Source organism: Falco peregrinus, chromosome 6 (assembly GCF_023634155.1).
Source record: "Falco peregrinus isolate bFalPer1 chromosome 6, bFalPer1.pri, whole genome shotgun sequence".
NCBI classification, from domain to species: Eukaryota; Metazoa; Chordata; class Aves; order Falconiformes; family Falconidae; genus Falco; species Falco peregrinus.
Window position 1 is genome coordinate 85,794,668 of NC_073726.1, and position 20,992 is coordinate 85,815,659.

The 20,992-nt window shown below is 43.0% G+C and overlaps 1 protein-coding gene across 1 annotated transcript in view; it reads right to left on the reverse strand.

Annotated features, from left to right (window-relative positions):
* Positions 1–20,992, reverse strand: part of PRMT8 (protein arginine methyltransferase 8) — a 74,299-nt gene that overhangs the window by 22,355 nt on the left and 30,952 nt on the right. The window contains exons 2-4 of the mRNA XM_027782431.2: positions 13,636–13,821; positions 8,410–8,565; positions 940–1,003 (exon numbers count right to left, since the gene is read on the reverse strand). Of these exons, the coding sequence (XP_027638232.1) occupies positions 940–1,003; positions 8,410–8,565; positions 13,636–13,821 (406 nt within the window). The remainder of the gene's footprint in view (positions 1–939; positions 1,004–8,409; positions 8,566–13,635; positions 13,822–20,992) is intronic.

Consider the following 20,992-nt stretch of genomic DNA (forward strand, 5'->3'; position numbering starts at 1 on the left):
ATACGGGCTCTGCACCAAAGGTGCAGGATAACCAAGCTCAGGGCACCACCTCCTCGTTTTAGTGCCTTACCCCTACTGTGGAGGAGAGTATTTTCTGGTCCTTTGCTTCCTTCTTTTTCTTAGCCAAAAGTTGCACACATTTGCTGACCTCTTATATACCACATCACTGCTGTCTCTTTCACACCACACCACTTGAACACTCATGCTGTACAATAAATTCTCCTCCCAAACAGCTCTGTGTTAGTCAGAAGCTGCCAGTGACAGCAACAAAAATCAGAACAGATCCAAACCAGAACAGAAATCTATTTTTGCGCATGTGCTAGCAGAGCATCAGCACAGATGCAGCTAAAAGCGGGGGCAAACGATATGGTCTAGCTAGCTATGACCTGCATTGCTCTGCAGCAAAGGCAAGCTCTTCACAAAAAGCACTTTTAAATAAGATCTGCCTCATAGCCTCAGTTAAAAAAAGCCTGGTTTTTTAGGTTGTTAGTAGTTTTTTTTAGAAGTTGGAAGTCAGAAGAAACCCTTAGTGAAAAATCTGTATCGATAAGGAATACTTTTTGTTTTGAACCTTATTTCAATTTGAATGTAAGTGTGTGTCAATCCCACTCAAGAGATAATGTGGAATTCAAATGGCAGAATTAATTTGAAAAGTTCAGTTCTAATGTGGGGCCTTCTGTCTGCTTTGCTAAATCAAACTGCCCACAGATTAGTCCTATTTGCTTCTGTCGTCTGTGAGCCTAGAAGTAAATGCAGAAGTAACTTTTCCCATGAGGAATTGCTGTAGTGCCTAGAATGAGGTGTTTAGTTTTGTATTTACATGAGTAAATTATGCAAAACTACCATTTATATATAAACCACACAACACAAATAAATCAGAAAAAGTGAAACAGTTATCCCCTCTTTCTCCTGAAGAAAATATTTTTATATATGCCTTACTGTTGTCCAAGTGGTTAGCCTTGATAATTTTTTCTGAGTAGTCAGATATACTTGAGCATTCAATCTAGGAAAAAAAAGAAAAAAAAAGAAAGCAAGAGGAAGAGTAATTCTGTATTAGAGATCTCAGCTAAAAACCAAACCAAACCAAACCCTCAAAATCTACTGAAGGCAGCAAAGACCCTGCAGAGCATGTAATTATTGATAAAGAGTAAATCAAACCTGTGTGGGCAGGATCATGATCAATGATATCTTAACATTTAAACTGCAGTCTGTGTTTGAGTTAAACAGGCTATATAGAAAAGATTGTTTCTAAAACTGTTGAAATGTGTAAAAAAGAGGCCCTAACCAGAAAATTACATAATTTATTAATGATGTTATTTAATTTATTCCTGCTACTTCAGAATATTGCCTCATTCCCCCCGAAAAGTCTGCTGAAGGGAATGAATTAGCATGGTGCTACATTTCTTCACGTATTTTAAAACAAAATACATTCAAACTTCGTGAACAGTGTTAAAATTCAAACTATGCCAATATTGGTCTATGTCAAGAAGCAATTGCCTTTCTCTGTGAAAAATCTATCATCTTTTTCAATGCATAAAAAAAAAATACAGACCTTTTATACATAAGAAATTACTGAAATTTCTGTATTTACAAAGACGTCCAGATCTGCATGTCTTTTCCTGTACCCAGTTCTGTGCTTGCATTAGACAAGAAATTACAAACTACCTCCTAGTTTTAGATTTGCCTATTTGCACTCACAGATAGCAGAACAGTGGATGGAAGGACACACAAATCCCTTGTTCTTTTTATATAGGCCCATGAAACAGCTAAACATAATAGCAGGCATAATATCAATCCCTGTCCCCACGGGAACACGAGCATTAATTCTGCTCGGCTTGCCTGTGGCGTTAAACTGCACCTTAAGATGTCTGACTTACCGGCCTGAACATAAACCAAAACTGGCATGTAGAAAGGACCACCAGAGTGCCAGCCCAGAGAGTCCAAGGAAGAAATCCCTTGGGGAGAACTCTGTCCTTTTTTTCCACCCAGCTCCTTCTTCCCTTACTGTAAACAGTATAGACTCTATGTCTTGCCTATACTTACAGCTGTTACCACATACTCAGTTTTCCTGTCTGTATTCACATCTGTCTGGCATTTTCAATTCCATTGCCTATTCTTTCTGCTTGTTTAGGATGATTTTTAAATAAAGCATGGGTATGTAGGTGTTTGAAGGTGGCTTTCCAACCTTTCCAAAGAAAAAGATGCAAAGACATAGTAAGTTTTATTTCATGAATGACTACACGTTTCCAAAAATAAGCTTCATTCTCAAAGAAACAAAATAACAAAACCCCCAAACTCAAATATTCCAGAAAGGAATATATATTTTGCAAAAATAAACTTGCTTTAGGGTGGCTAGAACTGTTTGCCTCTATTTTGACTTGGATTATATATTGTGGTACCTTTTTATTTTAAAAAGCAACTCATTTCAGAAAAAGAAAATACTGAATTCTGTAGGTTAAGAATCAGGAAGAAACATCAGTGTTGTCAGGTTTTTCCCCAATTCTCTTTCAAGTCAGTGATCTTCTCAATTCTGTCCTGTTTTACAAAGCCCTTGGATTTCATGAGAACTGTGTGTTCCAGTAAAAAATGTCCATACCTCCATTTACAATCATAGAATGGTTTGGGTTGGAAAAGACCTTCAAATATTATGTAGTCCAACCTCCCTGCCATAGGCAGGAACATCTTCCACTAGATCAGGTTGTTCAAAACACCATCTGACCACACCTTGAACACTTCCAGGGATGGGGCATCCACAACTTCTCTGGGCAACCTGTTCCAGTGCCTCATCACCCTCATCATAAAAAAATTCTTCCTTATATCCAGTCTAAATCTACCCACTTTCAGTTTAAAACCATTACCCCTTGTACTATCGCTACAGGCCCTGGTAAAAAGTTTTTCTTCACTTTTCTAATAAGACCCTTTTGTATATTGAAAGGCTGCAATAAGATCTCCCTTCTCTTCTCCAGGCTGAACAATCCCAACTCTCTCAGCCTGTCTTTATAGGAGACGTGCTCCAGCCCCTTGATCATTTTTGTGGCCTCCTCTGGACCCACTGTAACACGTTCATGTCTTTCTTGTACCAGGGTCCCCAGAGCTGGATGCAGTACTCCAGGTGGGGTCTCACCAGAGTAGAGTAGAGGGGGAGGATAACTTCCCTTGACCTGCTGGCCACAGTTCTTTTTACACAGCTTGGGATACAATTGGCTTTCTAACCTGTAAGCACACACTGCTGGCTCGTACCCAATCTCCCATCCACCAGTGTTCCTAAAGAGCTTTTCTGCAGAGCTGCTCCCAATCAATTCATCACCACCCAGTCTTTACTGACATTGGGGATTGCCTTGTTGCAAGGGAAGGACCTTGCACTTGGCCTTGTTGAACTTCATGAGGTTCACACTGGTCCACTTCTCAAGCTTGTCAAGGTCCCTCTGGACAGCATCCCTTTCCCTCAAGTATATCAGCTGCCCCCCTCAGCTTTGTGTCACTGCAGGCCTCTGAGGGTGAAGATGCTAAATAGCAGTGGTCCCAGTATGGGCCCTTGAGTTTCTTCAGCTATATCTAGTTCTGTATGTGTGTATGCATCTCATTTTACTTCTCAGTCTTCAGTAACGCTGCAAATGTCTCCTCTTTTACTGAGGTCTTTGGGTCTTCTTCTGAAACTGCTGCCACATTCCCAGATTTTTCTCCTGGGCTGTGTCCTTGTCATCATCTTTTTATTCAAATCAGTTAAAATGAAGGCACATGTCAGATGTTATGTGTCTAACTTCTTCACACCTACACTGTTTTGTTTGTCTGAAAATACCATTCTGCTGCAGTGATTGTCCTGAATTTTGTGTGACTGAGTGCAGCAGATGAACCAAGGTTTCAAGGTACGATTGAATGTATTTTTCTGTCCCTCACTCACCCCTCCCAAGCACCAAAGCCACATGCCAGTCCTATCTCTGCATGTCTTATAACAGCTCCACAGTTAGATGAACACCATTGCACAATCTACTGCTATCCTCCCACAGTGGTTAGGGGTCAGAGCACGTGAAGGAAGAAGAAAAACTGAGGAGGCTGGTTTTGTTCAGCATGCAGAAAAGATCCCCCCAGTCCAAGAGCTTTCTTCAACTATCTACAAAGGCCTTGCAGAGAAAAAGTCAAGCTCTTCTCTGAAGAGCATGGTGACAGCACAAAAGTCAGTAATCGTGAGCTGTGGCAAGGGAAATTCCTGCTGATTGTAGCACTAGGATAGGTCCTGAGAGAGGATTTAGGGTCTCCATTCTTGGAGATTTTCCAAAATTGGACTGGATAATGTCTTGAGCAGCCTGATACAGCTTTAAACTTAAGTCTGCTTTGAGAAGGAGGTTGAGTTAGATGCTTCCAGAGGTCTTCTAAAAGAAATTTTTCTATGAGTCAGTGATTCCATGATTTACACCTCTTGAAGATCCAGAGACAATTCTAGCAGTTGGCTGAGGTAGTGGCAAGGAATAATTCCAACAGAGAATAAGAGGGGATAAGAAGAACCAGACAAGGTAGTGGGTGAATTTGAACCTGAAAAAGGGAAAGACTGAGAAAGAGGAGAGTGATTTCAGTGGCACTGTACTCAGCAAACCAACACGCTGCATTTGTCAACAGCTCCCACATCATGCTATTTGAAAAATCACATCTAACTGTGGAGAAGAAACTTGAACATCTCAGCTCTATGTAATAAGTCATGGCAAATGTTTGCTTTTTAAAAGGAACACTTGCAGTTTCCGTTGGCACTCTTTGCCAATAGGACCATAAAGACTGGATTTGACTGTAAGGCTGCCACTGCCAGATCTCTGAAATATCTTCTTTTCCAATACGAATACAACTCCGTAGCTTGCTGTATGATCGGGTTCATGGTGAGGTAGCTCATGTGGCAAGGAAGTTGAAACTCAGGCTGTAGCAGAAGAGTTTTGCACCTAACTGAGTTCCTTTGGGAGTTGTTTCCCGGAGAGCATGCCCCCCAGCTTCAGTGCTGACCAGTCTGGGTGGGCTGACATGGGTGTGCCACTGAGCGTTATAAATGCCTGAGGTACCACATGAACTGTAAAAGAGGTCCAAAGCAAAAAAAACCAAAACAAAAACCCACAACAACAACAAACCTGTGGAATTTTCTGCCAGAGAATCAGATAAGCACCAGTGCCAGCACAGGGGAGGGAGGAAGACCATATGGTCAGGGATCTGGGAGATAGGAAGGTGGGAGCACAGCATCATCGTTTTGTATATGCACTTTCAAAGCACCGCAACATCCTTGTGAGACCTGCATTTCTGCATCACGGAAGCCTCACTCCCCAAGGCTTTGAGATAATAAATTGTGTACTTGGTTTACAACAAATATATGCCAGCTGCCAATTCCATATAAGTCTCATGCTTAAACTCCAAACCTTTTGCCAGCACCTCCTGATTTCAGCTATCTATACTTCTATGCTCTAGTGTGATACTCATGAATATGTGCCACTCAGAATTACATTGGATTTTGTAAATATAAGCCTGAGAATTTAAGAGGAGTCCTGGCGTTTCATGTATCGTTACCATTAATAAAGACACACAGATTAGATCCTCAGTGACATCAATGTCTTCAGATGCAGAGATGTAGTCAACTTAATTTTATTTTTTAAATTGTTGAAGAATTACACAGAGAAATAAAATCTACTTATTCTTTTCTGTGTTGTGCCTGCAGGGCAAACAGTAGTACAAAGCAAAAAGAAGCTGTATTTGTCATTTTAAAGTCAGTACAAATAACTGAGTATAATTAGGAAGCAAATTATGCTCTCTCTAATGACTTCTCTGCAGAGAAATGCACATTCATACTCAGGAGAGCTAACTGGCCTCTTCAAGGACCTATGTGGAGGGACCCCATGGGTTAGGGCTCTAGAAGGTACAAGGGTCCAAGAGAGCTGCCTAATATTCAAGCATCACTTCCTCAAGCTCAAGGTAGTGCATCCCTATGAGTAACAAATCAAGCAAAAGGGGCAGGAGACCTGCACGGGTGAGCAAGGAGCATCTGGCAAACCTCAAACAGAAGAAGGAAGTTCACAGGATGTGGAAAAAGGGACAGGCCACTTGGGGGGAATATAGCAACGTTGTCAGAACATGCAGGGATGCAACAAAGGCGGCTAAGGTCTGTTTGGAATTAAATCTGTTGAGGGTTGTCACGGGCAATGAGAAGAGCTGCTTCAAGTACATCAGTAGGAAGAGGGTGACTGGGGAAAATGTGGGCCCTCCGCCGAATGAGGTGGGTGCCCTGGTGATGAAGGATACAAAGGAGGCAGAGTTACTGAATGCCACCCTTGCTTCAGTCTTTAACTGCCAAGGCCAGCCCTCAGGGATCCTGTAGGCAAGAGAGAGGGTCTGGAGAAAGGAAGACTTTCCCTTGGTCGAGGAGCATCATGTTAGAGATCATTTAAGGAAACCTGATGCCCAGAAATCAGTGGGCCCTGATGGGTTACTGAGGAAGCTGGCAGATGTTACTGGAAAACCACTCTCCATCATCTTTGAAAGGTCATGGAGAACAGGAGAGGTGCCTGAGGACTGCAAAAGGCAGCATCCCTCCAGTCTTCAAAAATGGCTAGAAGTAGGACCCAGGCCGGTCAGCCTCACTTCCATCCCTGGAAAGGTGATGAAACGGCTCATCCTGGAGGTCTTCTTTACTCCTGATAACCTTCTTTTCCTCATGTTTAGTCAACATGGAATCAGCAATGGGAAATCACAGCTGACTAACTCAATAGCCTTCTATGATGGAGTGACTGGCTGGGTAGATGAGGAGAGAGCAGTGGATGTTGTATACCATGACCTCAGCGAGGCTTCTGACACTGTCTCCCGTAACACCCCCACAGGTAAGCGCAGGCAGCGTGGGGTAGATGGGCAGACAGTGAGGTGGGCTGAGAACTGGCTGAATGGCAGAGCTCAGAGGGTTGTGATCAACAGCGCAGTCTGGCTGGGGGCCGGTAGCTACTGGTGTTCCCCAGGGGTCAGTACTGGGTCCAGTCCTGTTCAACTTCTTCATCAGTGTCCTGGATGAAGGGACTGGGCGCACCCTCAGCAAGTTTGCAGATGATGCCAAGCTGGGAGGAGTGGCTGACACACCAGGAGGCTGCGCTGCCTTCAGTGAGACCTGGGCAGGCTGGAGGGCTGGGCACAGAGGAACCTGATGAAGCTCAACAGAGGTCCTGCCCCTGGGGGGGGAACAACCCCACGCACCAGGACAGGCTGGGGCTGGCCTGCTGGGGGGCGGCTCTGCGGAGAAGGACCTGGGAGTCCTGGTGGGCAGCAAGTTGCCCATGGCCCAGCAGTGTGTGCTGGTGGCCAGGGAGGGCAATGGGATCCCAGGGTGCGTTAGGAGGAACGTGGCCAGCAGGTCAGGGCAGGTGATCCTGCCCCTCTGCTCTGCCCTGGTGAGGCTGCATCTGGAGTGCCGTGTCCAGCGCTGGGCTCCCCAGTTCGAGAGAGACAGGGAACTACTGGAGAGGGTCCAGCGGAGGGCTACAAAGCTGACTTAGGGGACTGGAACATCTCCCTTGGGAGGAAAGGCTGAGATCGCTGGGCCTGTTCAGCCTGGCAAAGAGATGACAGAGGGGATCTTCCCAATGTCTACAAATGCCTCAAGTGCAAGTATCGAGAGGATGGGACCAGCCTCCTTTCAGTGGCGCCCAGTGACAGAACAAGGGGCAACAGGCACAAACTGTAACACAAGAAGTTCCACCTGAATATGAGGAAGAACTTCTTTACCTTGAGGGTGACAGAGCACAGAACAGGCTGCCCAGAGAGGCTGTGGAGTCTCCTTCTCAAACATTCAAAACCCACCTGGATGTGACCCTGTGCAACCTAATGTAGGCAAACCTGCACTATCAGGAGGATGCACTAGATGATCTCCAGAGGTCCTTTCCAACCCCAACCATTCTGTGATTGTGTAAAGTTCAATGTATTTAAGGCAATCATTCCCATCTGCCTCTGAGAAGTGTTATCGTTGGCACAGAAAACATGCTTTCTTCCATGATTTGCTGAGTTGTAACGTACAGGGAAAAACGTATTAAAGAAATTTGTTTCCAAGACTACAAAGTTGCAGAACTTAAGAATTTTAAAAAGCAAGATAATTCCTTTGACCCCCTTGAGTAGGAGTGAGTCCCTTGAAAATTTTTTTGCAGCTGACAAAAAGCGTGGCTATGTACCAGATCACCAAAAATTCCACACAAGAAAAAACATCATGTCTCTCTTTGGAAAAGGCACACTACTGCAAGTCACAGAAAGCAACAGAACTCCACTAAAGTCACTGTAAATCAAGCCACACAGGAGCTTGGAGAGAAGAATTTCAAGCCATGACAAGTAAGAAAATGTAAATCACCAAGCTAAATTCTAAGGCAAAAATGCACAAACAAGTCAAAATATGAGAGAAATTGTTCTTACCCCATATACCTTCTTGGCTCCTGCCTTTGCCGCAAACATGGAGAGGATTCCCGTGCCACTTCCAACATCAAGGACAATCTTATCCTTAAAAACATGCTTATTGTGATACATTGAGTTTCTATAGGTTAATGTGCGCACTTCGTCCTTTAACATTTCCTGTTATGAAAAAAAGACACCATTGTGTTATTTGAAGTGCTTATATGCATTCATTGCTGCTGAATGTATTCCTTGATTATAATTTAAGCATTATTAATACGCAATCTAAAGAGTTTTTCATGTAGTTTGGGGTGCACACATCAAAGCAACTGCAAAATGCTAGCTACTTAGAATTGAATTATTAAGAAGCAGCATGATGCCCTTTGTACTATTTTATTTCTTCAAATATTACTTCACTGTTACAATTGACAACCAGAATGTAATCTAACTACAGCACTGCTTTGGGCATAAACAGAAGCCATACAGAAATCCCAGCTTTCCTTTTCTCTTAAATCATGCACAGCCTAGAGCCTCAGCAGAGGGACTTTCTGAGGTTCCTCTTTGAACGCAAAAGAAATCGTTCTATAAACTGTTATAAGGCAGCCATCTTGATAGCCTTGCCTAAAATGATGCAGGATGTCCACAGCAGAGCTTAGAGATGCTGTGCCATATGGTACTCGCTTATTGCTCTTCTGTTCACTCATTTATATGACCAATTTCCAGAAGATATTAGTGTATAACCTAGACCACTATCTTGTTGCAGCACTATCAAAACTAGCCGGCTGCAACAAGGCTTTTACCATCCCATCCCAGGTTAACTTCAATAAGTAGTTCCCACACCTTGCCCCAGCACAGCCACCAATCCCCCAGAAGATTTCAAAAGTTCTTCTACTGTCCGTGCTGTTCCTTCATCCTCTTCAGGCCAGTCCACCCTGTGGACTGCATGAACTGTAGAAAAGGTCCAAAGCCAAAAAACCACCTGGATGCCTACATCCAGGGCATGTACACACGTACGCTCTCTCTCTCTTCTCCCTCTGCTTCTTCCAGGTCTGTCTTCACCCAGTGCTCCTCTTCCTCACCCCTCAGAGCTAATTAACTACTTAGCAGGAACCAGCCACAGCTGCACACTATCCACGTCAGCCAACCCACCGCCCCTGAAGCCAGCCCACAGCTGTATGTTATCAATGTTATTTAACCTGCCTTCGTTCCTCTATAATTCCTCTACATACTACTACATCTTGTCATAGTTTAAGCAAGTAAACAAATGGGGTTTTGAATTTCAGGTTAAGAAGGATCAGTTCACTGCCCAGCAGCCTTGAAGCACTAGTGCACTGAACTGTTGCATACATCATTTGCTCACTTAACTGTCTTGGCAGGATACTGTATGTACTGTAGATGACTAAAAGGCTGTTTTTATCATCATAAAGCATGGTTTGGTCAGGCAAAGAAAAAGGCAGAGGAACAATCCAAAAACACTGAAAAAGTGATGGGAGCACATTCTCATGGAAACTCTTTGCAAACATATTGAGGACAATAAGGTGATTGGGAGTGTTCAGCAGGATTTGGAGATGATGGACCACCTGACAGCTTTCTGTGGTGAAATAATGGGCTCTGTGGATGAGGGGACTGCATGCTTGTTTATCTTGATTTTAACAAGACTTTCAACACCATCTTCCATAACATACTCATTGAAAAATTGATGAAATACGGACTACGTAAATAGTCAGTGAATTGGACTGAAAACTAACTGAACTGCTGCTCTCAAAATGATGTGATCCACAGCACAAAGTCCATCTGGAGGCCAGTCACTAGTGGTGTCCCCCCAGGAGTCAATACTGGCACCAATACTGTTGGATACCTTCAATAACAACATGGATGATGGGACAGAGTGCAGTCTCAGCAAGTTTGCTGTTAATTGAAAACTGGGAGGAGTGGTTAATTCACCAGATGGTTGTGCTGCAAATCAGAGGGATTTCAACAAGCTGAGGAAAGAACTGACAGGAATCTGAAGAAAGTCAACAAAGGGAAACACAAAGTCCAGCACATGGGGAGGAATAACCTCACGCACTAGAACAGGCTGAGGACAGGCTGTCAGGAAAGCAGTGTTTTCTGAAAATTACCTGGGGAACCTGGTGGACAGCAGTTTCAACATAAGCCAGAAAGGTGCCCTTGCCACATTTTGGGCTGCACTGAAACAAGTGTCACCAGCAGATCAAGGGAGATGGTTCAGCACTGGTGAGACCACATCTGGGGTCCTGTGTCCAGCTCTGGGTTCCCCAGGACAAGAGATGTTGGAGCAGATCCAGTGAAGGCCCATGATGATGATTAAGGGATTGGAGCATCTGACATGTGAGAAGAGACTGAGAGAGCTAGAACTGTTCAGCCTTGACAAGAGAAGGCTTGAGGGATCCTATCAATGTGTATAAATACGTGTTCAGTTGGGGAGGAAAGGCGGCGGTTACCACTCTTCTCAGTGGTAACCAATTAAAGGACAAGAGGCACAAATGGCATGCACAGGTTTATCAGAGCCTTGTCCAATCAGGTTTTAAATATGTCCATGGTTGGAGCCTCCATAGCCAGCATTTTACCGACTTCCCAGTAAAGAACATTGTTTTCCAATTAAGTTTGTGCCCGTGATATCAACCAGCTCCTTCAGCCCTGGCGGACACAGCCCATCAAGTCCCATAGACTGACGTATGTCTGATTTAAGTGATCCTTCGCTGTTGAGGGTACGTCTTCCTCACTCTGGTCTTTGCCACTCATCTTAGAGACTCAGGAATCCTGAAGGCAAGTCTTGCCAGTAAAAGCAGAACTGAAGAGGTAATTTTCCATGTCCTTTGTCACCAGATACCCTGCCTCATTCAGCAACAGTCCCACCTTTTCCCCAGTTTTCATTTTGCTGTTAATACACCCAGAGAAGCCCTGCTTTGTTACCCTTCTCATCCCTTGCCAGATTCATGTCCAGACATAACTGAGCTTTTCTAACCCTGGCCCTGAAATTACTCCTGGGTCATTTGACCCTTCTTGTACCTCTTGTGTGCTTCTTTTTTGGTTTGAAATTTGTCAGAAGCTTCTTGTTCATTGATGCAGGTCTCCTGCCACCACTGCTTGACTTTATGCATGTCAGGATGGACCATTCTTGGAGGATGCAAGCCTTGAAAATCACCCACTTCTCATGGACACCTCCTATCTGCAGGACCATCTCTTAATGAGATTTTTCCAAGCAGATCCCTGAAAAGGATGAAAAGGATCCATGCTCTCAGGATCCTGAACTTTATCATCTCATGGTCACTGCATCCAAGCCTGTCCTAACCACCACAACCCCAGCTGGTTCATTCCTTTTAGTAAGTATCAGGACCAGCAGAGCACCACACACCACCAACACCTCTGCCATCCCTCAGGCTTCACATGTACTTACACTTGGGATGGGCCCCCTTCTGCTGTGTTTTATGGACTGTGAGGTCTTGTCCACACCACCCTGCATCTTTTGCTTACCAACTTGGTCTACCACTTCCCCGTGTGACTGTGGGTCATCATGTCTTTCCTCTATCATTCTTAGCTTAAAGGTCTCCTCACCAGGTTGGCCAGCCTGTTGGCAAAGACGCTTTTGGCCTGGTTTGTCAGGTGGATTCCATGTCTTCCTAGCAGACCTCAATCCTCAGAGAGGGTCCCGTAGACATAAAAGCTGAAAACACGTCATTAACATCAGCTGCACAACCAGTTGTGGACTTGCAGGAGCACTTCTCCTCAAGTCCTTCTCTGCATTGTTAGAACTAAGGCAAAAAACCACCTGGCACACCTTGCTTGTCATCCTAAGAGCTGTGTGGTCACACTTGATATGCTCCAGGTCTCATTAGTGCTCATGTGGAAGAGCAGCAGTAGTAATCCAAGGCTGGTCTAAGGGCTGGATGAATGTCAGCAGCCTCTCCACGATGTCACAGATTCAAAAGCTTAGACAGCAGGTCAGGTCAGCATATGGGGGCCTCTGTCCCCTGCAGGAGAGAGTCTTCCACTCTTACCACTTGTGGCTTCCTCCCAGTGCTTCTGTGTGGCTCAGGGCCAACTGGTTCTGATGCCTCATTGCACAGAACTTCCTGCCCCTCACCTACGGTGAAGGCACTGAACCTATTCTGCAGCTAGAGATCTGCGGGTGGATCAGGAGCTTTCCTCTGCTTGCCAGAAGTCACATGTTTCCAACCTTTACCAGCAAAGGAGTCTCCACTTCCAAACCTGGTAAGTAGAGACTCTGACTGCCCCTCCTTTCAGTACAGCTGGAGATTTAGGCTCTAGTATCTTCAGGATCTTGGAGAAGATCCAGTTAGTCTCTTCCTCATCTCCATGGTGCTGTAAAGTCTGCCAGTGTCCTCTAGCAGCTCCTTTACTTGTTGACACAGATCCTGTGACCAGTGCACACCTCCTGCAGGCAAGGAGGCAACCTCCCACTTCCCAGCATCAGCAAGAGGCCCCAGGTGCTCCCTGCACTCCCTGAGACCTGCAAAGCTGCATCCTTCTACCAGGAACTCGACATGATTTGAGGTCTCTGATGTGTCTTCAATATTTCTCTTAGGTCTCCTTCCCACTCAATTGTTCCTCTATCTTCTTGCCTTCTTGGATTGAATTTCTGAATGCTACACTGGTAAGATGTATTCTGTTTATGTATACACCCCATAAACAATCACTAGAATAATGGAAATAGATACTGTTTATTATGTGGTTTGTGAGAAGTGCAGCTGATTTCACAGTGGCCTTTTTACATCCTAGTCTTTAAGATTCCATCCTCTTGGGTCACGTAAATATATTAGTGTCCTCTTTAGAATTGGTCTATAGTCAGTTTTTGGATGGTAAATATGGATCACTGTGTATTTTGAATTCTTTCCGGGAGTGTATTTACTGGGGGCTGTTGGGCTATATGTTCCCATTAATGCAGCCTGTGCATTCAAACACATGCCAGGAGTCAAGAAATTACTTGGCTTCTCATGTCAGTTGAGTAGCTGTTCTGCTGGCATCGGTACTCAAACATGCAAGCGAACTAAAGACCTAACAACAGTAAGGTAGTTTCCATGTGCGGTTAGGATAGTTTGTGACCTTCATAAATGCATTAAATCGATGCACTCATGAAGATCACCACTGTACAGATAGCTAATATAAGCTCGGTGGATCATACATGAGGGATAAATAGCTAATAAATCAAAGAAAACATTTTAATTGTTATTATTATGTAATAATTGCTGAAACAAAAATAAATATTACCTCATGAATTCCAAAGTGAGCATAGGAATCAAAGTAATAATCCCTGGATGTCATCTCTTCTGGATTGATAAGCTTTGCCATCTTGCCTCGGCCCGGGCAGCTTGGTTGCAATGGAACATGTATGACAGATTGAACTGGCTTTGGAACGACGGTAGGCTGAGGAGGCTGGGATGGGATGGGGCAAACCTAGGAAAAGATGGAATATTGTTAAAAGACATAATTAAAAGAAAATGTTTCTCTCTACATAGCATAGTGATATTGTAACGAGCTAGGAGATAGTAAGACCAAAGACATTTGGGGTATCATAAGTGAAATTTAGGCTGCCTTCCGTTCCTGGCTGTATAAATTATCTTTTCCATCTTGGAAAATTTCCTTAATGTCTTTTTCCTTGATGTTCCAGATACCTACACCAGGGCAGAGTAGTGGCACATTATTGGTGTTGGCTGAAGTGGGTGACTTCAAATATTGACACAAGGCAGTTAAGAGTTAGGTTTTCTCCTTTAAGTGTCTTTTTTCTGTCAAACTACCACAGCTTTGTGAGAGATAACTTTTGATAAACAAATAGTTCCCCTGCAAAGAAGAGCTCATAATCAAAGCATTTTGAACAGAGTGTTGCCAACAAAAAGGACAGGATTCACAACTGATTCGTAATTGTCGGGTAATGTATCTGGCTGTATTGATGTGGTAGATCTGAGAATGCTCACAGCATCTGAAAGTCCCTGACACTATCTGAAAGTCTCTCAGCATGTCCAGAGAGCATCATAGGGAGCTGTGTGGGATATGTGATCCCTAATTTAGTTTCCTGTTGCTGGGAGATGCAGGAGTTATTTATTACCAAGACCTGGCTTACTGCATTTTTCCTTGCATATTGCATCTCCATCGCCAATATTTCAACAGACCCAGAATGCTTACACCTCTTGCACCCAGATTTGACACTTGTAGCACCCGAGACAGAAGGCTGAATGCTTCAGTTATGGTCTGGCCCATGAGCACATCTACATGCTTAATGTGAGCAAAATGCTAAAAACTGAGAAAGATTGAGCAAGACGCTACAGCTTAAACATGTGCACTAAGTCACCTGCAAATTATGGGTCAACAAATTCACATATTGAGAAGGTCAGTCCTGCTCAAAATATGTCACCTCCTTTTATACTTTTTTTTTAAATATAAATTATTTTAAGATTTAGTAGTTTCCCAGTGGGGACCAGATTTGCCCGAGCTTCTCCTAGATACTTTCATAAAGTTCACTTTGTGTTCTATAGCTTGATACTGCAAGACATCAGTTCCTTGTACTCTCTCTGAATAGCATCAATTAGCCTAGTTTAGTTTACTTCAATATATAAAAAAACCCCACACATTTTTCCCTTGTTCATTTGAAGATTTAAACATGTCACCTTTTCATGTTTTCTTTGGTCCATCTGTGAAAAGTGAATACTAGTAGTTGACGTCCCTGTAACACCTTTCATCCCCAAAGATCCAGAAGTGCTCTATTTATACATCTTTTCCATTTCTGATGTTTTTGACTTGATCACCTCACCCAGTCCACCTCCCATGCAGAATACAATTGTTTCCAATTGGTATTTGTATTTCTGTCCTGTCTTGTTTCAAAATGTCCACCAGCAGTCATTTCCCTTCAGAAACTGTTTCATTGCCTGTTTGTTGCAAGCAACACCTTGATAGCTCATTCTGTCAAACTGTTGCTTGTAATATTCAAACCTGCCAAATCTAACCCTGGTACTTTTAATTACATACTTGGGGTTATATCCTAACGTCTTTCTCTGTTGGTGTACACGTGTAGGTGTACTATACATTTCTGCAGTTACCCTGCCCTGCAGTCCTTTCTGTATTTGTCTGCTGTCTACAGACTTGAACTGTAGATGTTAGGAATTTTGTTTTAATTTAATACGAACTCTGTAAGGTCTTACACTTTTCTCCTGAATCTTGTCCTCCACTTCATTTTACAAGCAAAATATGTAAATATAACAGTCACTGAACTCTTCATTCTGTTCCTGTCTTAGGTAAGAATGTCTCCAGAGACAAGACAGTACATCACAGGCAGTCGCTACCTACTGCAGAGAAGATCTGTCAGTTTTTGTAAATGAAACCAAAGAAGTATTAGCATTTCTATTGCTGTCTAAAGATACAGAATGAACCTAAATTCAGCAGCTCAGGCTAGGAAAGTTGTCTGAATTATGTTGTTTGCTGTAAAGGAATTAACATTGTTATGTCATAGTCTGCAAGACAGCTGAATTCTGCTGCAGCCCAGGAGTGGCAGGGTAATGTCTATTAAGCTACTGAGCCAGCATTAGACTCACAGTACTTTTCAGGTTTATCTAAAGTACCTGAAGACTTACTGCTCTCAACTGTCCATCTACACCTCTGCCAAAGAGTACATGGCCCATGTAGCAGAAGAAATAGAAACCTGTTAGGTCTGCTCCTCAGCTGTCTTGGTTTTTAGCCAAGCAGCCCGTGGTGAAATGTGTTGATGGTGGTTGTGAGACAATGTTAGGCTGCTAACACCATCAGGTCATGCCCTGTTCATCCTATAGGTATCCCAGCCTCATGCAGAAGGGGTAACAGAAAACCATACAGAGGTGGTGATCTTCTCAGCCAGCAGCACTCTGTCACAGGGACCCTAAGCCAGCTGCTTCCTTTCTTTTTTAGGCATATTAACACAACACAGACCTTTCAAATTAAAAAATGTTAATTTTTGCAACATCTGTAATACCCACTGCTATAATTTCTGTGTGTAGCACTGTAATTCTGAAACACCAAGGCAAGGTCACAATTACAAGAATGATTTTGACACTGGGGCTCAGGAAATCCCTCTGTCATCGATTTGCTATAGACACTGTGAACAATTTCAGTCAAGAATAACTGATGTCCTATGGAAAAAAAAGAACAAACTAGGGAAAACATAGAAATACAGTGGAAAATTAATAATAAAAATAAAGAAATGTAATGAAAGCTATTATTTGTATCGGAAACAATTAAGTCTTCAGGTGTACAGCTCTGTGCTTGCTAAACTAGAAACAGCTAAGCTTTTAGTGATATGGTATAACTGCTTCAGAAGAAAACATGCCTTCAAGAGAAAAGCTATCAAGGAAAGACAGCTTCCTGTATACTTTCCAGAACGAAAAGAATCCTTAAGATGATTTACAAGCTTAGCACACATATACCCTATCTGTCAGATACAACTCATCTTTTTAATGACTCCTGAAAAGGGAAAGCATCTGGGCTGGGGGTAAACCTCACATCAATGAAAAAAAAAATCTAACAAATTCTGTCTGAATAAACCATATTCATTACAAAAACAGATTCCAGCCAGCTGCACACAGTTCCAGAACACTGGCGGCTGTTAATGCAGACGAAGTTTGCAGGAATGCAAGCAGCTGCCTCAGAGTCTATTAATCACTGTGTTAAACCTGCAGCCCTCTATCTTTTCATCTCCCATTTGCTCCTGAAGATCGAGTTGGAGGGTCTCGAGAATCTGAGAAACAATCTTTTTCTACCATTTTTATGGGACTTAGGTCCTGCTGCTCTGTGCCATTTCAACACTTAAGTCAAAGGAAATTAGGGAAATATTTTCCTATTTTTAAAAATCAAACAAATTTTCTTTCCTCCATCTTTGTGGACAAGGTTGGTAGATTACAGATGCATCAAAGGTATTAGCACGAAGGACTGCTTTTTTAAAAGCTTTGAACTCTTACAAAAGGCAAGGTTCATAACCCTCGTTCATTTCTCAAAATCTCACATCTGAACACACCAATAGGCACTTCATTAACAGATGTGACTTTCAGATATGTGGAGTTGCCCATGTGCATCAATAGAAACTGTTGAAATTCTTCTTTCTTGAAAACATAAGTCAATGGACTTATAAGGCTATTTGGGTGTACAATTTCCATAATACAAAAGAGAACTAGGTCTTCAAAAATCATAGGCTATTTTGAAAATTTGAGCCTTTGAGATATATCCATCTGCCTAGAGAGAGGCAGGATGGCAAAATATGCCCAACTAATTTTTTAGGAGGTTTGTGACAAAAGCAGAAGTATGTAGAGTGAAAATAAACTTGAATGTCAATGTTCATTTCTTGATAAGGTACATATTTTCAGGAAGTAGGGCCTTCAAAGATCAGTAAAGAATGTTTGCCTTTCATTGTGGATGTGTTTTTTCTTCGTGGAGAGTTTATGTTGTGATATTTCTCATAATCAGGATGAAATAGCCAGTTCCTCAGGAGCTATAAATCCACTTTCCAGTTGACAAAAATTAAGCTCAGTTTATTTTAAATTACAGATAACTATGAGTTCAATGCAACTGCAAATCTTTCTAAACTCTGAAACTGCAAATCTAGCCAGACATACTCTGTAAGAAAATTGGGAAAGAGAAATGGTTCTAAAAACTGCTTGCTCTGAAGCTACTCTTTTTTTCAGACACTTCAAAACTAAGCACTGCTTGGAACTTTCTGCATTGAGTGTCTGAAGTGCCAGACCAATCTGTCATAGACAAACTTGTCTGTTTATTAACAGCAGGAAACCCATTGTCCTTTAGAGACCAGTATAGCTTAGAGTACATTACAGTTGCTATGTGCTATCCCTAAGGAGATGATGATAGTAAAAGTGTTGGAAAACACTGAGGCATGTTTTGAGACTCTATTGTTTGCTTTAGAATAAAGCCTCTGTCCAGAACAACTGAGACTGAACTGTTATACAAGGAACTTGATTATACACCGAGTGTCCAAATCCTCAAAAAGTCAAAGATGCAAGTAGGTCTTCAGTATGATAAAGTCACGGTTGGCATATTAGGCTGCATAAAAAATAACACTGAGTAGCAAGAAGGAATGCAGAGATCACAAAGGTTTGCAAATCTGTTACTTTTTGTTTGAAAGTTAGAAAGGAATTAGGTATCTAAAGTACAAGATAGGAACTGTGATACATTTGTGGATCTGACCCAGAGTGCTATATACTGTCAAGAATCTTAATGGGGATTATCTACTGGGGAAGAGCCAGAATCTTCTTAGTGACAATTCACAAATTAAGCAATTAAATTTCCAGTTGGGTACAATTCTTCCCCCTAATAGAGGTTAAGCACTGAAACAAATGCTTAGAGGGTTTGTGGGGTCTTCAACCTTGTAGACTGCAAAACTCAGCTGGAGAAGGTCCTTAGCAGCCTGATCTAGCTTTAAAGTTATCTTTTATTTGAGCAGGATGCTGGACTAGGTGACCTCCAGAGGTCCTTTCCACCCTTATTATTCTATGATAGTAAGACATGGGACAGATATTTGTACTGCGAAGGAGATACAGGTGGCAATATCAGAATAGACTTGTAAACCTGAGCCTAGTATGGATTATGAGGTAGGTTATAAATTCAGGTTTATAGATTTGCACACACAATAGGAACAGAACCTGTTTTCATGGGGTTAAACTGCACACTATGAGAAGAATAAAGGACATGACATCCGGAAATGAAAAGCTGTTGAAACTACCTGTAGCTGTATTGGACTGAAATGATAAGAAATGAGTTGACAGAATGCAAGGATGGGCATGAGCTAAGTATCTGTAGCATTTATAAAAGTCTGAGCAGTTCTAGACCATTCTGTGTGCCAGTGCAGGTAATAAAAAGGTTCTTCATCCAACCTGCCCTCTTGACGACTTCCTGCACGTTACAGTGCACCTTGGGTACAACAGAACAAAACAAGGGATAAACTGTAGTTATGGACATTGATGTTTAATTGAAGTTGTGTTTCTTTTTTATAAAGATGGAGATTTTTGCAACGTGTGTAGAAGTAGTCCAGTGCAGGGCATGAACAGTCCTAGTTCAGCATAGAACAGAAGGAAATATGAGATGAATGTATTACTATTCACTGAAATCTACTCTTTGCAAAGTACCTCATGAAAGGACAGCAAAGCATTATTTGAAAAGTGCCGAGAGGTATGTTTCCTTAGGACAAAGTTGCATTTTGATCAACTTTGGCATATGGTAGATCTAATGTCCATCTAGTGTCACAGATTTAAATGCAACACCTGGGTTTACAAGGTCCCTGTTACAGGGAACAGCTGGAGAAATGCCTGGTGCTTTCACATTTACTCTGTTGTTTAGAACAGATGGTCTATCATTAGACTCTGTTCCCCATCTGTTTGAAGCCCCTTAAGCCTCATGTGGACTGAGTGAAAGCTGCACAATTAGGAGTTTCTCAAATGCTGGTTAAACTCTCAAACATGATTCTATTGAAGTCAGAGACTTCCAAAGGTTCAGCTCAGTGGGGACTCACATTTTACAGAATCACAGAATGGTCAGGGTTGGAAGGAACCTCCAGAGATCATTTAGTCCAACCCCTCGATAAAGCCCACAACCTCTCTGGGCTGCCTGTTCCAGTGCTCTGCCGCCCTCAAGGTAAAGAAGCCTCGGGGTCCTGACGTATTCCTGAGGGCTGGCCTTGGCAGTTAAAGACTGAAGCAAGGGCGGCATTCAGTAACTCTGCCTCCTTTGTATCCTTCATCACCAGGGCACCCACCTCATTCGGCAGAGGGCCCACATTTTCCCCAGTCACCCTCTTCCTACTGATGTACTTGAAGCAGCTCTTCTCATTGCCCGTGACAACCCTCAACAGATTTAATTCCAAACAGACCTTAGCCGCCTTTGTTGCATCCCTGCATGTTCTGACAACGTTGCTATATTCCCCCCAAGTGGCCTGTCCCTTTTTCCACATCCTGTGAACTTCCTTCTTCTGTTTGAGGTTTGCCAGATGCTCCTTGCTCACCCGTGCAGGTCTCCTGCCCCTTTTGCTTGATTTGTTACATATAGGGATGCACCTACCTTGAGCTTGAGGAAGTGATGCTTGAATATTAGGCAGCTCTCTTGGACCCTTGTACCTTCTAGAGCCCTAACCCATGGGGTCCCTCCACATAGGTCCTTGAAGAAGCCAAAGTTGGCTCTCCAGGTCTACAGTCCTGCTTCCTCCATGCAGGATCCTGAACTCCACCATCTCATGGTCACTGTAGCAACGTTGCCCCCAACCTTCACATCCCAATCCAGTCCTTCTTTGTTTGCTGGTACAAGGTTCAGCACCTCATCTCTTCAGGCCCTCCATCATCTGTGTCAAAGTTATCATCGGTGCTCTCCAGGAACCTCCTGGACTGCTTGTGCATAGCTGTATTGTCTTTTGAGCAGATACAAGGGTGGTTGAAGTCCCCCGTGAGAACCAGGGCTGTATCGTGAGGCTACATCCAGTTGTCTGTAAAAGGGCTCATAGACTTTCTCTTCCTGAGCCGATGGCCTGTAGCTAACACCCACAACAGTGTCACCCACGTTATCCTGCCCTTTAATCCTTACCCACGGGCTCTTGACTCATTCTGCATCC